Source organism: Ciona intestinalis, chromosome 3 (assembly GCF_000224145.3).
Source record: "Ciona intestinalis chromosome 3, KH, whole genome shotgun sequence".
NCBI classification, from domain to species: domain Eukaryota; kingdom Metazoa; phylum Chordata; class Ascidiacea; order Phlebobranchia; family Cionidae; genus Ciona; species Ciona intestinalis.
Window position 1 is genome coordinate 4215120 of NC_020168.2, and position 17745 is coordinate 4232864.

Here is a 17745-nt window from a genome sequence, read left to right on the forward strand (position 1 = left end):
AACTGCAATTTGGTTTAACTTTATGGTAACACCCTAATTTTATCTTTTATGCCCTTTTACGCGATAGGGTGTCTTGTATACCACTAACCCTCTAACCAGGTAAAATATAAGTATTAACAAAGGCAAAAAATATGGTAGTACATTAAATTCCCGCAGAAAATTTTAACACTGAGACCTATATTCTGAAGACAAATTTTTCTTCTGACGAAAAATTGTCCCCCCGGCCCGCAGGAAAGATTTAGTCGTTGTGGAACTTCGCTGTAGCGAAACCGATCTATGTTTTGGAATTTCTTTGTCGGACGCAGAACTTACCGCGTCATCGTTAAGCTGACTTAGGGTTTTTGGGCGAATTCGTAAACCATGGAAAAATCCAAATGAATGTCGCTTCTGGATTGATTTCTTACGTCCAGTGTGGTTATTGTTGTTGTTATTATTATTGTTTCTATGAACAACTTCTCCTTCAGGAATACTCTGGTAGATCCCATTGCTTTGCCCAATACCTGCAGTCTGTTATAAGAAAAAAAAATATACAAATAAATTTAAATATTATTTATCGTGGTTGTCAGTCCAGATTTGTCAAAGAAATAATATTAAAACGAAACTTTTTGTTAGATATTTTTACATATATTTAGAAAACTGTAAATTAAATTTTAAATTGATTGCATTTAGAAAACTTAATGCAATAAATTAAATTTTAAATTGATTGCATTTAGAGAACTTAACGCAATAAATTAAATTTTAAATTGATTTTAAAATGCAGCACAAAATATATGAAAAAATGGTATACTATTTCATGTATTTTACTATTTTCTACAAAAAGGTTTCTGAGTTTTTTTTATGTATTCATGTATTTTACTTTTCCCATATTTGACGGTAGCAATAAAAACAAGAATAAACTTACTGGTGATGAAGGACCTATTAATCCAAGGTCTGAAACTAATTTCAATGTAAGAGGTTTCCCCTTAGCTTTCTCTATGACATCAGCAACCTCATTATGACCACACCATCGAACATCTTGCCAGTTTATTGAAATAAGAATATCTTCATTTCGGAGACCAAGTTGCTGTGAAAGTTGATTGCGTGTCGTAAGTATGTAAGATAATTATGTTGTAACTGGATGGTCAGATGTGTATAAAGACATCCATTTTGTAACTCGACAGTAAGCATGAATACAAAGACATGCATTTTGTAACTCGACAGTAAGCATGAATATAAAGACATGCATTTTGTAACTCGACAGTAAGCATGAATACAAAGACATGCATTTTGTAACTCGACAGTAAGCATGAATACAAAGACATGCATTTTGTAACTCGACAGTAAGCATGAATATAAAGACATGCATTTTGTAACTCGACAGTAAGCATGAATATAAAGACATGCATTTTGTAACTCGACAGTAAGCATGAATATAAAGACATGCATTTTGTAACTCGACAGTAAGCATGAATATAAAGACATGCATTTTGTAAATGGAAAGTCAGATAAATATAAACATCCATTTTGTAACTTGACAGTAAACATGATGTCAAGGAATCAACTTGATCTTATAGGTCCCTACACACCTTATTAGAAAAAATCACCCCGAATGAACCTGCACCCCTCATGTAAACATGTGTGCCCCTAAATGTACCCATGTACTCCAAGTGTATTGACTGCCTTGCACATGTTTTACCCATGTGAAATATCGCCATCCTTTTTTAGAATTAGTAATGAAACAGTAAATATTTGGTTTGTGACATCATGGAAAAGTTTGGATTCTAAAATTCTTTCTCTTTTAACGTCATATTAAATAAAATACAATGCTTGTAAGTTCGATATATGCTCCCCGAATAACAATAAGCAGGTTCGTGGTTTGATAGTTAGTCAATAAACTGACATAATCCAGAGTCCATGTCATGTATAGAAACCAGAGCTTCAATATTAGGTTTGTATGAAACAGACTTATAAATATCACGTGCAATTTTTTTTCGGAATAAGCATGAACATAAGAGGTACAAACACAGAGAAAATCTAAACTTACTTTTGCCTTCTGATCCAGGCTAGTTAGCGAAACAGGAGCGTCTCCTTGCAAAGTAAACGAACAAACGTGTTCATCGTTTTTAAGCACGATTGTTCGGTGCGCCCCCAAGCGGTGATGGACCGAAAATATGGAAAGAGGACCCTAGAATATAAGATTTTTATAATGGTCTCAAGCCATTTCGGATAATAATTTTAAAAGAACCCAAAAAATTTTCATCAAGATTATGAAGAAAATGCGATTAAATTCATTTAATAAAAAAGTACTTGGGTAAAAAGAATTACTTTTGTAGTTAGCTGCCACAGTCTGTATTATGTTAAACTTATCCTAAAAGCTCCTGAAATATTCAAATATTTGAATCCAATAACTTACTAATCTTCTAAATATATCAACGGAAGGGACTTCCCCAAAAGCGGGAGGAATACAGGTAGTGTCTTCATGGCTGTGACCTAAATTTCAAAAAAATAAATGTCAACCTTTATAATAAGCTTGTGTTATCATAACAAGCAGGTGAAAGCATCTATTGTTATTTTTATAAAGGGTGGTTTGGATAAGCAGTTTTGTATGTGTAGATGTTATAACAACATTATGGGGGTTATGTATATAGAGAAATGATATGTATACCACAATTAATAGCTATTGGATAGGTTCCAATACAGGCTAAGTAAGGGTTATTGCTTATGTAAGTAAATAGATATTAACTTATCAGTATCTTTAGCATTTGTAATTGTATGATGAAACTAAAGTATGTTTATTGTTGCTACAACATAATCGTGTTTGCATTAAAAAGGATAACAAAGATAAACAAAGTCCACCCACATAAATAAAATATAAAAACCAACAAAAAATAATAGTTTTGACAAACTAGTTTGTGGCAAAGGTATATCATGTAATGCAAATGTATAAGTTACTCCAGTCCCCCAATGTATATTTAATTATTTACATACATACAATACCTTGTATATCAGGAGCTTCCACAATGTCAAAGAAATCTTCATCCGAATCAACTTCTTCAAGTTTATTCACGGACCTTGTGTGCGCGTGTTGCAGGTACTCCTGTGGTGTCGTTTCATTATAATATAACATTAAATGACTGAATATAAATTGCTTTATCTCTGCCTGTCCGGAAAACATCAGTCATTATAAAACGGTTATGTGTGTGTTCACACACCTCGTGCCAGCTTACTCGTTTACCATTTATGTTACTTTAATATATAATACTCTTACATAAACCGTAGGGAAAATATATACCCAGTATAAAATACTTCAGGGCAAAGTGGTTAAGCACTTAAATGCAAAGAATACGAGTTTGTACTCAATTTTGTGTTGGGCATTGAAACCGGAGTGCAGAGAGAAACATATAAAGTAGGGTGGGGGAAGATGGGACACCTTTAGCACTTAATATCCAAATATCCTGATTGTGTTTTAGGCAATTAACTACAGTTCATGGAAGTTGTGAAGATACGGTTATATAAATGTTTGAATTTTTTGTTTACAACCAAATGGGATGAGAAAAAAAAAGAAAATATGTCCCATCTCCCCCCACCCTACTATATATTCCAAAATACCAAAATATAACTTTTAAAGCATTCCATCCATCTACCTACCTTTAGAATATCAACAGCCCGGGGTATTTTGCATAAACTGTGCGTCTGTAGGGCTCGCTCATGGTAGAACACGGATTGCTTTAAATGAGATTTGCCTGAAATAAAAACGTATGACGTCATTTTTACGTACAGAGTGAAAAAAAAACGACGTTTCAGTGACGTAATAGCCTATGACGTCACCTAATCTTCGGCGGTCCTCTTTCCTCCTGGCTACGTCATCAGGTTTAGGTACGTCATCATCGTCGCAGTTCATGTATAAACTTGACAACAGATTCGTTATTTCAAGCTGTTCCGCGGCCACTGTTACGTAACAGAAGTGAACATAACGTCATAACTATTACGAAACGTCTGCAGCATAAATTCACTTTATCTCTTAAAATAAAAATGTGGAAAAACCATACAACAAACATACTAAACTTGCTTAGCTACCAAGCGATTATTGATTTTTGCTTACTGATCGATTCAGCGTGTAATCGGGACACGTTTATGATATACGAACACCCGACAATAACCACGGCCTACTAGAGATACGGCCAGATAATTCACATTTTACGTTTAAAATTCGAAGACCTATTGTACGTCCAAACACCATTATTTCCATTGTTACGTCATGTATATTGTATAAAAAAAGTAGCAGTAATGCAAAAAATGCGTTGAAAAAAAAAGGAATCAAGTAATAAGGCCCTTGGTTGGTATGCATATATATAAGACATGGCCGGTATATATATATTGGACATACGAATTTAGCAATATCTCTGTAGGCCGTGCCGCGACTTACTGTGTTGATCCAGCAAGCCAAGGGCTGCATAATAATGCGCCAAGGCTCTGTAATGATGAGACTTCACTTCAGTCATATTTATCCACGAATATGGAATAACCTCCTTCGTGACGTCACTGTTCATCGATTTGAATGCAAGGCTGTATTTGTCAGATACCTGTGACGTAATAAATGAACCCGTTACGTAACAATAAAAGGGTAGAAACAGTCAAAATTTGTTTTTTTTGGGGGGGATTTATGTGGAAACGGTAAATATTTGTTTTGTGACATCATGGAAAAGTTTGCATTCTAAAATTCTTTTTCTTATGACGTCATATTATATAAAATTCGACGCGCGTAAGTTCCAAATATGTTCCACGATTAACAATGAACAGGCTCGTCGCTCGTGGTTTGATAGTTAGTTACTAAACTGACATAATCCAGACACCATGTACATATAAAGCCAGGTTTAATATTAGGTTTGTATGAAAGAACTTTAATGTATTGTTTATTTGCGTATTGAGATACGATAGCGAAAATCATATTTATAAACTTACAATATAAAGTAGGGTGGGGGACGATGGGAGATCTTTTTATTCTATCTTCTCGCGTTATTCGGTAGTAAACTTAGAACATTCAATAAATTATAAAACCGTATCCTCACGACTCCCACAGACCGTTGTTAATTGTTTAAAACACGATTAGAATGTTTGAATATTATGTGCTAAAGGTGCCCAACTTACCCAAGAGTACTCTAACAACAATGTGTTTTTTTTATTATTTACTTTCATTTTTATTTCAAAATTTCTTCTTATCTTATGGCAGGGTGGCTTGACGGACGTCCTGGTCGTAATTCCCGACGTAAACGGTGTTAACATGTTTGTATAACGTATTACAAGACTATGGATCCTGTTTTACTTGTCATATACCACCGTTGGTAAACATAAGATATTGCTGGCTGACTATGCCATATTTTATATCGGAATCGAGATACTGGGAAAAACGATTCCGTTTTCTATTCATCGTTTTGTTTTGAAAACAAAAGTTAATTTTCCGTAAACAAATTGGACAATGACGTAACTTCTTTTGGAATTTTTCGCAAAATTAAACCCTGAGATATATTATAAAGATGCAATAAGGCATAGCTTTAGTTTGCTATTTACGGAGACAAGTCATAAATAAAGTTACTTCCTTGGGATTGGTATATAGAACAAACATGTTAAACTGTAATCAGACATAGACAATGTTATGCTATGTGTTTGTGTGTGAAGTATTTAATGAACTGTGTGTGTGTGTGTTGAACTGGCCTTGTTCAACACAGACAAAACACTAAAAAAACGTACTTAAAATAAGTAAAAACGTACTTAAAATTAGTAAAAACGTACTTTAAATTAGAACCGCAAGTATTAACAATACACGAAAACTAGCCTTGATAGCTTCTTGTGCAATAGAAGCGCACTTCCCCAGTTGTATCTCGAATCCCCCGAAAACTTTCATTTCCAAAACGCACTCTTGCCCCTGTGCCAACATTAGCCAGGTGAGGGCGCTAAGTGTTGAGTGACTGAGGTCAGGGGTCGGCGCGTTGCTGAAGTTTAACCGGAGGTAGTTGAAAGAACCTGGTGACGTCATTGTTTACGTAATAAAGTAGTGACGTCATAAATATTACCAGTTCATGAGCTTTTAGGTCATTAAAAACGAAATAAAATAAATAAATTTTGGTTAAAATAAATGACGTAAAAATGAATTATGACGCCACCTCTATGATGTAACATTCGTTAAACTGCTATAACGTCATTAAAGTAAATTACGTATGAAGAAATGGCTCGTGGTGCGTAACCGCGCAATTGTCATATATTGAAACAATGGCGCAAGGTATTGAGCAAACATAACTAGTATATAAGGTTGGGTGATCAAAATAGAACTCAATTAAATGGTGACGGCGTTATCGCCTAGTAGTCACGTATGCACTGTGACGTCACACTTCATTGAGTAAATTACTTATATATAAAATATAAAACAAGTTAACAGAAATATATTTTTTGTACTTGAAAATAAGAATGACATTAATATATATTAAAACAGTGGTTTATTTTTAGTATAAAAATTTATGTTGAGACTTCAGCATTATTTGTAACATATTGTTATATTGATACCAAACTATTGGTGATACGATCTAGGTATCAGGCTTGTTTTCGTTTTTTCCAAGTTTTATATACTTCTGTATTGGTGTAAATACGATCCCACATCAAAAACGCCGCAAATAGACAAAAAAAGTTAAAAAAAAATAAAATATTAAACCGCCCAGTTAAAAAAATTACCATAAATAAACTTAAAAAAATAAACTCGATCGCCCGGTATTCGAACGCAGTACCTGCTGCTTGCTGGAAAGCGGAGACGGCAACTTCAATGCCCCTTCGTCTGGTACGGTCAGCTCTTGTACCGATTTGGGAATACAAAGCACCCAGGTTAAACAAGACGCTTGCTTTCTCCAGTGATACGGATCTCTGTACAGACGGTAAGCCAGTGATGGAGTCGTACCTAGAGGATATATGACATTTAATATGCTCGAACAGAATGATTGTGAGAGTAAAAGGAACTGAGTTCAACGTAATTAATAAAAACATGAATATAGTACCGTGGGGTAAGATGGACACCGTTAGATCATAATATCCCTTGTTTCCATTAAGTGTTTTATAACAATTACCAACATTCAATTAAAATAATTTGGATACGGTTGTTTATTCTTTGTTTATTACCAAAAAAGACTATAAAAAATAAAAGAAAATGAAAACATGTACCGTATTACCTCAAACAGCTTGAAGGCAAAAATACAAGACTTTTTACAAAAGTGGAAATTATTAAATCAGAAACAAAAGTATTAGATACAGATTTAAATTTTCAATGTTTTTTTTCATTTATTTTGTTAAAATGTATATATATTATTTTCTTTAACGTAAATGTGTCGTTAAGTGACGTCACACATGGCTATCTCGTCTCATGAAATATTTAAATTGGGATTCTCGCGCGAACTACAGCAAGGTGTTATATTAGAATGGATAAACGCAAGTCACAATATAACATATATAACACAATTTTAATTTATTTCTTAACGATAGCGAAGTAGGGTGGAGGGAAGACGAGACACCTTTAGCACACAATATGTGAATATCCTGATCTTGTTTTAACAATTAACAACGGTCTGTGGGAGTCGTGCGAATACGGTTTTATAATTCTTTGAATGTTCTTTGTTTACTATCAAATGGTACAAGAATATAAAATAAAATGGTGTCCCATCTTTCTCACCTTACTATAGTTTTAAAACAACCGTGAGATGGAAATCAACAGCGAAAGACGGCGGTTGTTATTTTGGATAAACATGCTATGGATAAAAAGTGGGGGAAAGCGCGTCGGGTAAAAGCGTTGCTGTTGAAACAAACATAGTTATTCTCGTCAAGAAATATGCTTGGCGTTTATTACCAGCTATTAATCAAACAAACCTCTCTGTGACGTCATAACAGCGCATTCCGCGAATACTAATAGCGGGGTGACAATGAAAGTAAACAGAACTCTATATGACGTTATAGTAGAAGCGCGAAACGGCGTCGTGAGTTTTTACAACGATTTTTATTTTCGGCGAAATTTTAAAAGTTCCGGGTTCCAAAACGAGAGGATTTAAGCAACCAATAGCAACGAGCGATTTTTAACAATTGCTTGCGGCGAAAACAAGATATCAAAGTTAAAGACGGATTTCGCCGGTGTTGTGACGTGTGGAGTATTATAACGGCGTCCGGTTTTACACACAGAGCGACCGACCAGGCGTTTCCAAAAAAATGTATTTATTTTTGCACAAATTTGTATTTAAACCAAAAAAAACTGTGTTTTTGTGGCAAACAGATTTTTAAACTTCGCTTTATTCAGCGTATTTAATATTTCTACCGACTTTTTTACCTAAATAAATTGTGATAAAAAGTAATAAGTTTTAAATTAAACTGGCCCATAACCAGCATTCATGCTTTTACGATAAACGATTCAAGGCACCAGTTCTGTTTACTACATTGTATAACCGCCTTAAAACCGCACCGGATCATAAATAAAGATACGCCTATATGCTAATGCTGTTTTTCAACGCATACTTATTTTAAAAGCAGAACTTAATTTACCGAAAACTATTTATACATTTTTGTTTGATGTTATTATTTGTACTAAATTTTTAAGCGTGAAGGAAAACAAAAAAAACTTCTACACCTTTTTACGTCAATTTCGTAAAACTTTACAAAAATACGAATATCAAAATGAAAGTTTTGGTATGAAAATCTGTGGTGCATTTAAAGGTATTTTCGATTGACACATTTTTGATAAATCGTTTCTAAATACCCTTCTAATACTTTCCTTTTATCTTCAAACAGACATTTTTAACGTGTAATATACTGGACGGTATAAATCCAAACAAGCGGTGAGAACGTCGATCGTAAATTCGAAGGACAAGAAAAGCAATAACAACGTAACGCTGTGGGTTTTCTGGCCAATACGTCATGTATACGGTATTTTAACGTTCATAATCATATACACATCGTATTTTAACGTTACTATGCACACGTCGTATTTTTAACAACGGCCATTTTGTCGCATTTTTTTGTCTTATTATTTTAGATTTATTGAGGAAAAACTAGCCTATTTTTATAATATAGTAGCTGGTTGGGGTAAAATAGTTCATGATTTTATTTTCTGTTCTCGTGCAGTTTGGTAGTAAACACCAAAAAATACTATCCATCTTTCCCTAAAGACGTGCGTATTTCTATAGTATGGTAGCTTAAGGTAAAGCGGTTCGTGTTTTTATTCTCTTTTCTCCCATTTGGTAGTTACCACCAAAAAACAGTATCCAACTTACCCAAGCCCCACGGTACTATATATTAACGCCCTAATTGTAACTGGTCGTACTTAGGTATTTTTATAGCTTTGGTCGTATCTACCTATGTCTACCTTACAAATTAATGATTATAGAATACTTACCAATGAAAGAACACGCCCTGTGGTTTGTATGGCGGAAAAAATCGATTCTCGATAAAATAAAGTTGGTTGTAATACTCCAACAGTAGAACTGCGCCGTCCTGGTTACGGGAAGGCGTGCGAACGGAATTTCTCAGATCTGTAAAGTCCGCGATTTCTTCAGCGAAAGACGACGGGTCTTCGCTGTAATGTTCCGATATGTAATCCTGTGTGACGTCACAGATGAGAACAATGGGTGAACGTGAGACGCGCGAATTTGAAGTCAAATGTTGTGAGAAAGTAAACAAAGTTTTCTAATGATGCTTTTAGAATATTAATATGATTTGTTTGTAAAATAAATAAGTTTAAACGAACAGTGAGACGATTTTTCTCAGGACCATAAAACTCCAACCCGGCGGTCATTTATGGGCCGTTTAAATGTTGCCAATATCATAAACACATGAAAAAAAAACGGGCACGAGGTGTGTGAAACAAAACACCCGTGTTATAACGACCGTCGATGTTCCTTACGCGAGGACAACATAAGTTCATTCATTCATTCGTTCGTTGGAAATGACAAAAGAAGTTACAATAAAGAAACACACACTGACTTACCTCAAAGGTTTGAGCAAACACAAGTTCTTTGGTGTCTTTTAAACCAAGTGGAATCAAAGGAATGCTGACAGTCTTCCCACTGCAAAGAAATCAACATTTAGTTTACGTTCGTAATTTTTGAACGTCAATTGGAATAGGGGGTAGACCACTGGCTGTGAGAATTCATTATTTGTTAAAAATAAATTTGATTAGTGAAAAAAGTATTGCAAGCATGTAAAGTATAATTATGAATAGTGAATATATATGTATGCTTAAAAATATAACAGCCTTTGGCAATAGCAGAAATTAATTGATCACGAAAAAAATGCTATACACTTAACCTAGATATCAGTATTGATTTGATTTTTTTGTAAGTAATATTACATTAGTGGCAAATATGGCAGGCCCTGGGTTTTAAATATCTCCAATGTAATTGACATTCTTGTGCTTTTAAACACTTAAGTGGCTGCTTGTCAATTACAGAAATAATCTTGGAAATATTTTCGCTCTTAATGATGCTTGAAACAACCCAGTGACGTCATAATGGAAAGACAAATAAGTCTGTCGGATATAATGAAGAGAAAATAGACCAGTTCGAAAACTGATTAAAAAAAATGATACAGCAAAAAAAATAATTTAATGTAGATTTTTTTAATAAAAGAGCAAAATTTCAAATTAAAATGAAAAAATATTTTGATTTAGGATGAAATTATTTTGTACACTGATGGTAAAAATCAATATGGCTGGTTTAGGTAATGGTCCATTGCATGGCAGGTTTACGAACAGATAGTCCCCTTAAGGTTAACCTGAAGGCTTGTATGTTTGTGTATGTTTATATAATGTAAATATAATAATTTTTAAACAGACAGTTCAGTCATAAAAACATATTGGTCCACCATTAATGTAAAAAGGTGCCTTAAAAGCCAGCGCTTATTTTTTTTGGCTTTTTACAGGAGAAATAAAAAATTTTGCAAAAAAAATCTTTTGCCAATTCGGAATATATAGCCTAATTGTTTTGTTTTCAAGCATTTTTTTTACTTTTCCCTCCCAAAATTATCATATATATATTAATATATAAACTTTTTTCACCCTACAATTATTTTCTTGTCAAAAACTTTATTATATTACAGACAAATGTTACCTTGTGCTTTGGTAAGGATCCACAGTTGAATTCAATTCACTCAACTCTTCTTTAATAAGCTGAAGGTTGGAGTTTACAAAGCTAAGTTCGAGGGCAACAGTTTCTTTCACTTTCGGATTGTTTGTTGCGCTGTCATGATATGTATTGTTACCCATTAATGTTATAATATATATAATACATGTTAAAAGTAAAATAAATAAATAAAAATAACATAAAATGATAAAAGAAAAACAATTTTGTTCAGAACTTCTGAAAATGATAAAAAACAGTCGGTCTTTTAGCAAAACTTACTCCTTCAGTTTAAAATAAATTTTAAAAATTAAAAAAGCAATAATTTAGATGTTTGTATTGATGGTATTGATAGAACGATTAAACAAACATATTAATATTTAACCTTTTCCCAATATGTGTGCATTGCACACTAAGTAAGCTAAGTCTGTTTGTAAAGCTGGGTTTAAATTTTAAGCAAACATTTAATGAAGATATAAAGAAGTCAAATAAGAAGCAATGGCAAAAATCAACTAAAATTATCATGGAAACATTAAAATTAACCAAAATTATCAGGGAAACATTAAAATTTACCAAAATTCTCATAGAAACATTAAAAATCAACCTAAATTATCAGGGAAACATTAAAATTTACCAAAATTCTCATAGAAACATTGAAATCAACCAAAATAATCATGGAAACATCAAAATCAAACAAAATTATCACGAAAACATCAAAATCAACCGAAATTATCATAGAAACATCAAAATCAACCAAAATTATCATAGAAACATTAAAATCAAAGAAATTATCAAGAAACATTAAAATGTTAATTATGATGTTGTCATTTATAATTGTCAGGTTTGAAGTTATTTCGCAGGCATCTTCTTAATGATAGGATACAGCACGAACGATTTAGTGGATTGCTATGCTACCTCAGAGATGGATTATATGCTGTTAGTCATCTTATCCACAATTACATAGCAAGCCTCACTACCTAATGTTTATAAACCGCACAAATTGCTCAGAAAAATATAACTTGTTACACTGTAAGCTGGAATTTTTTGAGGACATTTTTACAATTAAGTTTTTAATGATTCACACTAAACTTGATTGGAAGTTTAAAGTTCATTTTAAACAATATTATATATATATAATATAGCCTACTGATGTAATCGTTAAAAATCCTTGACATTTTTCATTTATATATTTTATCCTAAACCTGTTTACCAGTATTATATATTTTTAGACAGAGAATTTTGGTAATCTACAACATTCATAAACAAATTTACAAAAAAAGCCAACTTGAACAAGTAATTTAAATAAAACCCCAAAAAACTTACTTAAATAAATTTTCGGCCCCAGCTCGAAGCCGCATCTGTTTGTTAAGTCGTTGGTTGATGCCAGTTCGCTGACTTTGCATTTTACTTCGCTGAGTCGCCATTACTGGGTTGCAACCCTAAATTCCAACATTTTTAATAAGAACGATATTTTTTTAATTATATATATATATACTACAAATACAATTAAATGAATGTGACTGGCTTTATTCTCCGTGGCCCAGAGAAGTATGTTACTTTATATATATATATATTTGATACAACTGCTATATATATATATATGTACATTGTTTAAACTGCAGGAAAACAATATATATGGGTTAAAAAACTTAATATATAGCTATTTTAAAACCTTTAGTTTACACAAATAAATATATGTATATATAAATACATATATATTTGAATAGCTGATAAGGAATATAGCCTAAATAAATAAACAAAGAGGTCATTAAATATTCCTTTAATAAACATACCTTGCGTGGTTGAACCACAGGTCTGTTTTGCACAACATCCATTTTGGTTTCAATACAAATTCCTACAGCAATGAATAAACAGGACTATTTTACATATTTCTTAAATCAAACCACATCTAAACCAAAATACCATTTACTAGCTTTTATATTTACCTTTAACATTATATATAGAATAGATAGTAGGGTGGGAGAAGACGAGACACCTTTGACACTTAACATCCAATTATCTTATTCGTGTTTTAAACAATTAACAATGGTCTTAGTGAGTCGTGGGGATACGGTTTAAATTTTTTGAATGTTTTTGTTTTTTACCAGGTGGGGCGATAAAATAGAATAAAAAAGGTGTCCCATCTTCCCCCACCCTACCATATATAATTTATGTAAGTGTAAAATAAGCAAACATATCATGGGAAGCTATTAATACACATTGCAAATATATCAAAGCATGATAAGCTACTTCTTTTTAACTACGAGGCTTTAAACGTCCTTACGTTATCTTTCAGCTGTCGTGTAAATTGACACATATTATAGTAAAATAATACCTTTATCTATATTTGCTAATTCAACTGGTAATCTGCACCGGATTTATCTTTAGAACAGTTTCTATACACCTGGTGTATGGTTACATCGCACACATACCTACATAAACACACGTTAAACCATAGCTGGAACTTAACAATGAATTAAAGCGTCTCTCGTTGCCACACGATATCTAATTATATTGCCTTCTTCTTGTTGTCTATATTCTCTCGCTACTTTTTTTACAATTTCTCTTCTTCTCAGGGGACGATAAATGCATCGTAAAAGATACATTCGATCATCACCAATTATTTCTTCTCTCGTAGACGTAGCGAGGCAACTTAGAGTCATGTTCATAGAACAGCCGATAGCTATGGGTCGTGTACCAATTATGCAACTTTCTGGAAGATTTCTGTCCTGTATGCCCATTTTATTCTTTTAAAAAATGACCTTCAACTTTAACAATCCATTGGTTTACCTATCCTCATTAATACTGCGTTCACTATCATGCCAAAGGACCCATACGGGCTCGTATAGCTCTAAAAGGGAGCAAACCACTTCTGTGCTACGTTGTTCAACAAAAGGCAAAATTCAAGAGTAGGAAAGCGACAACGTCAAAGTGTGCCGGGTGATTTTATTGAAGTAAAATAAATATTAAAGTACGTTAATAAGCAGAGACTTCTTCGTTGAAGTTTCGGAGCTGCATCTTTTGTTTGTAGAGCTCGTCTGAAAATAGTACAGAAGTAGTAAACATTAATACCATGGAAAGTTAAAATTTAGGAAGTTAAAATAGCTGTTGCCATTCAAGAACAGGAAGCTTATCGAACTAATCTTACCTTCCAGGTCGTCAATGCTTCTCTCCAACTGGACAACAGATTTTTCAGCGAACTCAGCTCTGTTTTCCGACTGTTAGAAAATTAATAATTGACACATTAAAAAGCCATAACGACTGGGCAAATGTAAAAATGAATTGTAGAAAATAAGAACAGTTTGTTGCTCCAGTAAACAAACCATACCGCCAGATATGAAGACTATTCTATGCTTATTACACCTAAAGATTGCAATGCACATGTCACTTACGTCTTTCAATTTGTCACTCAAACATTTGATTTCTTCTTCGTAAGATTTCTCTTTGGCAGAATACTAAAAAAGTTTCAAAAATGATTTAGTTTAATAGATTATTAGGCTTTAAATGCGGTGCAACAAAAAAAAAACACATTAACCAACAGACAATTAAAGCCTAAAACTTTTTTTTTATTGCTATAACTCTTTAGAAAAATTCATCTTTAGAAAAATTCAACCTATATGGTGTTACATATACATATACGTCATACACACGTCATTACCTTTTCAGCAGCAGCTTCTAACGATTTCAAACTGTTGGCCGCTGTTTTCAATTCCTCTTCGAGTTCAGTTGCTTTTCTGCAATTTGTAAAGGTTTAAATTATTTTTAATTTAATTTTTTTATAATTAACGAATGACATCATCAACGAATGGCATTATCAACAAATGACGTCATCAACCTACCCTTCAGCGAGTTCGGCTCTCTCTTCGCCACGTTCAAGGTCGCTTTCCACATTGACAAGTTTTCTCGCAACCTCCTCATATTTCTTATCAGCATCCTCAGCGACGCTCTTGGCTTCGTTCAATGAAACTTCTTGTGCTTCCAATTTCTCTTCATCCTTCAAAGCTCGGTTCTCAATGACCTTGCGACCTCTGGGAAACGATTGCGTCATGGTGAGGTTATTTTAAACAGTGTTGTAAACTTGGTATGTGTATAGTTTAACCCACCAAAGATCCGTTATTTTATAACATATTGTGGTATTTAGCGAATTAGCGTATACACACAGGTCTCGTATGCAATTTGATAAATTTTAAAAGATTAAGGGCGTATTGATAATATTGGCGTATGTATAAGGCGTTCCAAAACACCTACTCACCGTTCACTTTCATCAGCTGCCTTCTCTGCCTCTTCCAACTTTTGCAAAGAGATGGTAAGTCTCTCCTGAGCTTGGTCCAATTCTTCTTCAACGAGACAGATACGTCGGTTCAATGCCGACACTTCTTCTTCGGCCTGGATCACATCAAATGATCAATTAATGTTGTATCGAACATTAAAAGGTTAGTGCTTTTTAAACAGTTTGGTAAAGAAAATATGACAAAGAAAAGTAGGTGCACAGTTAGATGTTAATTAGGTATACACGCCAAATGTTAACTTTGATGTTTTATCTGCAGATACATTTGCTTTTTTAGACATGAAGAAGGAAGTTAATACCGCGCTGTACAAGTTACGTACACTTATTTGTTGACCATTGCATTGCCCTATATTGTTGTTGTGCATTTTGGTATGATCTTGTTTGTTTTTCCACAAAGATAATATAAACCCCAATCCCACCACTACATAAACTGCCTCATTTGTTAATAACTCCCAAGTGAGCGTTTGAAGTAAATCCACTAAATCTTCGACTTAACCCAAACTTACGTCAGCAGCTTTCTTCTCGGCTTTCTCTAAATCTTCATTGGCAAGTCTCAATTTCTCTTGGGCAGATTCCAATTCGTCCTCTGTTGCTTTGACTCGTTTGCCCAAACCAAGAAGTTGTTCCTCAAGCTGTAATGTAAAGGACCGTTGACAAAAAAAGTGTTTGTTGTACACCGACAGAGTGACATACTTACCAACTCGTCACCTGTGTTTAACGACTGTCTTTTACCAGCCACGACAGGATAAAGTAAGTTACATTTATATAGTTGGATGGGGTAAGATGGGACACCTTTAGCACATAATATTTAAACATATTGATAGTGTTTTAAACAATTAACAACGGTCTATGGTAGTCATGAGGATAAAGTAAATTGTTCTTTGAATGTTGTTTAATTACTACCATATTGGACGGGAAAATAGAATGAAAAGGTGTGCCATCTTTCCCCACCCTACTATACATTCAATTAATTGCCTTGGTAAAGGGATGAAAAGGAACTAAATACTCAAAATCAAGTGGGATTTATTCGTCAGGAACATGCGGCTTGTAACATTACAAGATTTTTGTAATTTACTACCAAAGGCCGCTGAGGTCTTCGTACCCTATTGACTACGCTGTTGATACTATTTGGGCATAGTAACCTACCCTTAGGACATGTTCCTATACGTTTTCACTGTTTATAAACCGTTTGAAAGACAAATATCGGTGGATATGTAGCATTTAAGCAATCCAGAAGTTAGGGGTTTTAGTTTCAATCGGATAATACATCTAACACAATGTCACTTATACCTCTTTTGCTTTGCTCTCTGCGCTTTTTCGGTCGATTTCTGCTTGTTCGGCTCTGTCGAGTGCATTCTCTTTGTCCAATTTCAACATAGTCATCTTCTTCTTGATAGCTTCCATTTTAGAGGTTGTGGTTTTAAACACAATAGAAAAGATATAAGAACTTACTGTGAAGGTAGTATGCAACTGATGTATTGCCGAGTGCCCACGTCCCCTTTTATAAGCCTCCAGATTTAGGTCAAGTTTCGATGACAGACAGCTGTTGACAGGTCTAAGGTGGTAATGACGTCACATGGTCTGACGTCATTAAGATTTACCTGCGGGTGTGGAAAGTTGTTAAAAACAGTCGCCATTTCTTCTTTCGATTCTTTCTTTGCAATGGATTGTATTAGCTATTCTACAATAAAGAAGTTATATACAGCTTCGTTTATTTAAAAACGCACATTACTCAAAGCGCCCGTACCGTAGCTGGGGCTGAATAAATATAACGTAACTTGCTGTATCTTCCGTGGCTGGTAAACGACAGTCGTTATAACACAGATGTTCTGTTGCATACACCTGATGGTACCCGCTTATGAGTTACCATATAGGCTATGTATGTAACTTTGCGAGTGATTATTTTAGGGGGATTCTTTCATTTGTTGTATGACCTTAAAATTCACCTACAAATTTACATTCGCGGTTACTCGTAAGTGGTCACAAGGTGTATAAAACAGAACACCCATGTTGTGAAAACTGCCGTTGCACCGCCAGGCGAGGATAAATAAGTCGTTGTTCGTTCACGCACTTCAAGAATTGCTTCAGAACTTCGTTGTCCAAATTATCAACCATATATACAAACAAAAAACATCATATATACTTACAAAATACGTGTCTCGTATGTTACGAGATAAATACGAATCCCGAACGTATAGGTCCGCAACATCACAAAAACTATTTTAAGAGGAGGAAAAATAAATGATCACCATCAACTTAACATAGGGATTTCAGTTTAAAAGAAACAGAAAACAATTGTAAAGTTGAGTGAAAACCGAAATCTTATTCTAAAACTCAAAACAG

At 33.9% G+C, this 17745-nt stretch overlaps 2 protein-coding genes across 4 annotated transcripts; both read right to left on the minus strand.

Annotated features, from left to right (window-relative positions):
* Positions 1–59: 59 nt before the first annotated feature.
* LOC100179540 (rhophilin-2-like) lies at positions 60–13579 on the minus strand. Of its 2 annotated transcripts, XM_002122892.5 has the most exons (16): positions 13450–13579; positions 12908–12969; positions 12438–12553; positions 11106–11234; positions 9986–10064; positions 9395–9597; positions 6756–6922; positions 5813–6000; positions 4406–4562; positions 3808–3927; positions 3628–3722; positions 2977–3076; positions 2393–2469; positions 2024–2164; positions 902–1063; positions 60–507 (listed from the first exon to the last, which is right to left on the minus strand). In XM_002122892.5, exons 2-16 carry the CDS (start codon positions 12947–12949, stop codon positions 163–165), a joined length of 2121 nt encoding a protein of 706 aa, XP_002122928.2. In that variant the 5' UTR covers positions 12950–12969; positions 13450–13579; the 3' UTR covers positions 60–162. The 2 variants fall into 2 exon arrangements, with proteins under 2 accessions (XP_002122928.2, XP_018666799.1); XM_018811254.2 differs by lacking the exon at positions 13450–13579 and having other exon boundaries at positions 12908–13044.
* A 445-nt stretch (positions 13580–14024) lies between these two features.
* LOC100181855 (tropomyosin, smooth muscle/fibroblast CTM1-like) lies at positions 14025–16896 on the minus strand. 2 transcript variants are annotated; one of them, XM_002128275.4, is made up of 8 exons: positions 16693–16895; positions 15909–16034; positions 15367–15500; positions 14954–15142; positions 14773–14848; positions 14507–14569; positions 14263–14332; positions 14025–14152 (listed from the first exon to the last, which is right to left on the minus strand). In XM_002128275.4, exons 1-8 carry the CDS (start codon positions 16804–16806, stop codon positions 14091–14093), a joined length of 834 nt encoding a protein of 277 aa, XP_002128311.1. In that variant the 5' UTR covers positions 16807–16895; the 3' UTR covers positions 14025–14090. The 2 variants fall into 2 exon arrangements, 1 of the variants encoding a protein (XP_002128311.1); XR_001974681.2 differs by having other exon boundaries at positions 14044–14152; positions 14263–14569; positions 16693–16896.
* Positions 16897–17745: the final 849 nt, after the last annotated feature.

Coding starts and splice junctions, on each gene's coding strand:
- LOC100179540 (XM_002122892.5), bottom strand. CDS start 12,949: ATGGATGTTGTGCAAAACAGACCTGTGGTTCAACCACGCAAG. Junction 3,928..4,405: donor TGGCTTGCTGGATCAACACA/GTAAGTCGCGGC, acceptor GTTACGTAACAG/TGGCCGCGGAACAGCTTGAA. Junction 1,064..2,023: donor GCCTGGATCAGAAGGCAAAA/GTAAGTTTAGAT, acceptor CAACTTTCACAG/CAACTTGGTCTCCGAAATGA.
- LOC100181855 (XM_002128275.4), bottom strand. CDS start 16,806: ATGGAAGCTATCAAGAAGAAGATGACTATGTTGAAATTGGACAAAGAG. Junction 14,333..14,506: donor TGAGTGACAAATTGAAAGAC/GTAAGTGACATG, acceptor ATTTTCTAACAG/TCGGAAAACAGAGCTGAGTT. Junction 14,153..14,262: donor AAGCATTGACGACCTGGAAG/GTAAGATTAGTT, acceptor TACTATTTTCAG/ACGAGCTCTACAAACAAAAG.